The 4,965-nt window shown below is 40.8% G+C and overlaps 1 protein-coding gene across 1 annotated transcript in view; it reads right to left on the bottom strand.

The window, feature by feature from the left end:
• The window catches only part of LOC113829324 (thioredoxin-related transmembrane protein 1), a 20,645-nt gene extending 17,627 nt beyond the window's left edge, over window positions 1-3,018 (bottom strand). Inside the window, exon 1 of the mRNA XM_070140497.1 lies at window positions 2,782-3,018. Within this exon, the coding sequence (XP_069996598.1) occupies window positions 2,782-2,930 (149 nt within the window). The 5' untranslated portion in view covers window positions 2,931-3,018. The remainder of the gene's footprint in view (window positions 1-2,781) is intronic.
• Window positions 3,019-4,965: the final 1,947 nt, after the last annotated feature.

Genomic DNA, 4,965 nt, shown 5'->3' on the forward strand with positions numbered 1-4,965 from the left:
GCACTTAATGCTACTGCAAAACATCTACCACATATATTCAAGGAGATAAGAACTTCATTTGACTGGTTTCTTATATAACAATAAATTACCTTGAAGATTGAAGAGCTTAGACAGATCACATTAGTAATTTCTAGAATATCTATGCATCTTAAAATCCATTGCCTTTAGTACTGATATCATTTTCTTATTATGCCCTATGTGCATTTACAGTAGGTTTAGTCAGGCAGGATTATAATGATACTTGGCCTAATAAAGGATGAAAGAATGGGATATCCTACAGGGTTAGATTAGGCAATATTTAAGCATGATAGGGCCTAGACAGGTCTAATTGATACACCTCATGAATAACATCCTAACAGCCAAGACAGCGCTATGCGAGATAACCATCACTCGTCACTAGCAGTCCCAAGGTGAGTAAATTAACAGTAAATGTTTAGAACAGGATTCCACTTGTCACACAAAGTAGCCAACTTAGAGCACCAAGTATCCTAAAATGCACAGACTATCACAGATTCCCAGACGTATCAAACACCTTTGGTAATTTCTTTTTGTTTCACACGGCAATCCAAACTGGTAACTATTATTTTTCCTTCCAATTATACACTGCATAATAAGCATGAGTCTATAAGCAAATGAACAATTCAGGAAATAAATGAAAGTATTGGAAATTTTTTTACAAACCGATTGCACCCTCTCAGACTAAGCCCCTATTACTCCGACCAGCAACCTCTAGGGCACTCTATGGAATCCACAAACACCATAATAAGAACTAAAATCCTTCCTAACCCCCATCCTATCGTCATATTTCCCTACCGCAGACTCTACATCTGGACCACACCCACTGGCTGTATATTAATCATCAGGCATAATTTCTGACATTGATTTTTGTGTACACAAATAATTTCATCCACCATTGAGAGTAATTTTTTTTCCCCAGTTGCTTTATGGCATATATTAGACTTGGTAATTTTTTACAGTACGCACACACTCGCCACAGACTAAGTCCATAAATCTCCATTACAAAATTTATTCAACAATCTACGTTGATGTGACTGGGTATGGGGAGAGGTAAAGACAAATAATTTTTTCATCATGGTATGCACTGCAAGATAAGAGCTGAAATTCAGTTGTCAAGCAGACTTTGGTTGTAAGCAGCGCTTTCTGTGACATCTTCCCATCATCTTTGGCGTTAACGTTCATTTCTGCAGATTATATCTTGTACTGATGACTGCTACTTTTTGTAGTCTACAAGAATATCCATACAGTAAAGATTAAACTTCGATTTCCTTGGAGCAGCCATTTTGTAAATGTATACTAAATTATTACTTATGCTTTGCACAAATTTCATATCAACTTGCAAAGGAATTGCAATACAGGAAAAGTTTCTCAAATTTCGTCTCCCTGCCCACGAAAGACCAAGTTTACCCCATACCATATGGCTGTGTGAAAGCGAGGATCTTGCCATTTCTCCCTAGCCAGCATGGTCCTATTGTATACTTTAATTGGTTAATTTTATGGTATGGATACACTAAGCTAGGGCAAATTGAAGATGTACTCTTGTTGAGGATTAAAAGTAGTTGTCATTAGTACAAGAAGTAATCTGCAAACGCAAATGATAATTCCTCAAATAATGGAAAATTTTTTGTGGAAAGTGTCACTCACAGCCCAAATCCACCCAATATTCTCGACAACGTTTGCCAGGGAACCTAATATCAACCTTCCCGCAGGCAGTGCCAAAAGAGTATGCCTTGGCACAGTAACAGGCTGAATATATTTTATGATGTGGAGTTAGTGACTTGGTCTCTGGTGAGTGTGCCCATACTGTAAAGAGGTATCCTTTAACATTATAGGCTACCATATTGCCATATTCCATGTTTCCGCCACTTAATACTACTAGATTTGGTTAGCAGACATTCACAGGAATCCATTAGTACCAAAGATGATGGATTCCAAGATGCAGGGTTATTCTAGAAATTTACAACTGCTTTTATAGTATATCAGTGTTGCTGCATGTGCTATTCACTACCAATATCATAGCCTTATCTCTGTCTGTGGGATCCTATTATGGACAATTGCCAAGCACAAAACATATGGATCAATATATGACCTTCATAATCAGAGAAATATCAATAGTAATACAACAGAACCTTTATCTTTTGCAGATAACAATTTTCATCTCGTGTCTAAAGGTCAAAGAGTTTCATAAGTGCTCCTCCTTGTTTTAATATTTCATCTCTTTGTCTATAACCAAATAAATGTATGTTTCTCTAAACAAGTTTCATTCCTCACAGCCACAAGAAACAAAAAAAACAAAGCACCCCATTGTTTCAGTGGTGACATGACAGATGGATAACACAAAAACCATCAATCAATCTATATACCCATAAGTAGCAAATTTATTCATCTTCTACATATCCCTTTCCAATAGATCTACAAGCTCAAGGTATGGGAGGGTTTCATGAGGGTTTCCACGAACCTGGCAGCGAAACTCGGCCCCAAGACCGCCCCCAAAAGGTCAAAATCCCCCTTGGAATCCCAACACACACCCACAGAAACCCCAAAGGCCATAAATCCTAGCAGACCACGCCCTCGAATCCTACCCACGCCCTCGTTTCGGCGGTGGAAACCTCGCCTATCCTCCACGAGAATGAACACCACGGAGAGAAGAAGAAAAGACCCGAGAAACAAGCCCAGGAAGGGAAACCACGATGACAGCAACAAGGAACCCAGACAGAGACCCCCCGAACCGGACGGGAAAATCGCCCAAAACACAATACTCACAACTCCACCATCCACTCTCCCTCGAGCATCTGGTGCCAATTGTCTTCATCGAGCTCCACGACCCCGGCCTTGGCCCAGGAACGCGAGACGACGTGCAAAATCACGAAGGAAGCGAGGAGAAGCGTGTATCTCCGCCTGTCAGTCGCCATGTTGGAGAGGAACGGCCAGCCCAAAACACCACGTTCGCCGAGAGAGAGAGAGGCGAGGCAGCGGCGCGGGACGCTCGAAGTACGCGAACGAGGGGAGGGGGAGGAGGGAGGGAGGAGGGAGGGAGGGAAGGGGGAGGTAGAGGGAAAGGAAGAGGAAGAGGGTGGGAGGGAGAGGGGGGAGAGGGAGGGTGGAAAGAGGAAGAGGAGGGAGGAGGGGGAGAGGAAGAAAGAGGAGGAGGGGTAGAGGAAGAAAGAGGAGGAGGGGGAGAGGAAGAAAGAGGAGGAGGGGGAGATGGAGGAAGAAAGTGGAGGAGGAGGAGAGGGAGGGAGGGCGAAGGAAAGTGGGAAGAAAAGGAGGGGAGATGGAAGAAGGGAGAAGAGGGGAAAGGGAGGAAGAGGAGGGAAAAAGAAAAGAGGATGAATGAGAAGAGGAAGGATGAGGAGGATGAATGAAAAGAGAAGATGAGGGAGGGAGAGGGGAAAACGAGGAGGAGGGAGAGGAAGGATAGAAGAAAAGCAGGATAGAAAGAGGAAGAGGAAACAAGAAAGAGAAGAAAGGCTATTGAGAGGAAGGGGTAAATTAAAAGGAGAAAGAAGAAAGAGGAGTAAGGAGGAGAGAAAGAGGGGTTAGACAAAACACCAAGGAAGAGACAGACAGATATACGTTTTTAAAATCAAGTTAAAAGAGAGAAATAAAGATATGAAACGAACACAAATGCGAACGAGCGAATGGCAAGTGATAAACAGTCAATAGAGTGAGGGAGGAGGAGGAGGAGGAAGACGAGGAGGAGGTTAGAGGAAGACGCTAGCTCTCGAGTCCGGGTTTATAATCCTCCACACCATCTGACAAATGCTAAAGATGTCTGACGCATGACTCACGCCTGGTATCAAACGTAATATCCCTACATGCGTGCAATTTGACGAATGAGTTGGCGCGTGGGACGACGCACTCAATTACTTGAACCAAATAAGTGAAAGCTCGACCCAGTATATGCGTGGGAGAAATATCCTGTCCTCAGTCACCCTTCTGGTTTGTATCGAGTTCATTCGTGTTGGCGATGACCTTGTTTATGAATAGGATACCTGTCATATTTATAGTCTCACGGAACCGACTGGTTTGTGATTATGCAACGCGAAGTCCCCGAAAGACAACGAATCAGTGTTGTGAGTTGTATTCGTTATCTTGCTACGAGCTTCGTAAGGCGTCCAAAGGTTGGGAAAGGCTAGGTCAGTAGCAACTCGAAGTGTCATGGCGTCTGATTGTATTTTTGAAAAAACAAAACAAAACAAAACAAAACACATGGGGTTTATATTGATGACGTCACAAAAGTTACGGATGCTTTGTGAATAGGGTCGATCACTTTGGTCTCTTCAATATTCAAAAAGGATGCAAAATAATAATTTGAATGTCCATATTTTCATGAAACAATCATCAAAGCAGCCGCCATGACACCTCCTCGTGTCGCTACTGATCTCGCCTTTCCCATCCAAGGTTGTGCACGAGAGGGAGTGACGTAGCATTTCCTTGTCACAGTGGAGCAACCCGTGCCACGCTGTGACAAGCCTGAAGCAAGCCAGACCGGTTTAAAAAAATGCATTGTCCGGAACAGCTGCACGTGGCTTGTGACGCGTTGAGTTAAAAAAAGAAAGAGGTATGGGGTCACGTTACTGATTTTAGTCTGTAGTTATGATAAGTATGATGATGACTGTCACTGTTTTGTTATTATCATTATCATCATTATCATCTTCATTATTATTATTATTATTATAATTATTATTATTATTATTATTACTGGTATCATTGCTTTATTACTAATATTATTATTATTATTATTCGTATTCTTATTCTCATTCTTATTGTTTGCATCACTGTCTTATTATTATTATCATTATTATTATTATTATTATAATTATTATTATTATTATTATTATTATTATTATTATCATTATAACTAGCATTATCATTATTATTATTATCATTATTATTATTATTATTATTATTATTATTATTATTATTATTATTATTAATATTATT

Source organism: Penaeus vannamei, chromosome 3 (assembly GCF_042767895.1).
Source record: "Penaeus vannamei isolate JL-2024 chromosome 3, ASM4276789v1, whole genome shotgun sequence".
NCBI lineage: Eukaryota > Metazoa > Arthropoda > Malacostraca > Decapoda > Penaeidae > Penaeus > Penaeus vannamei.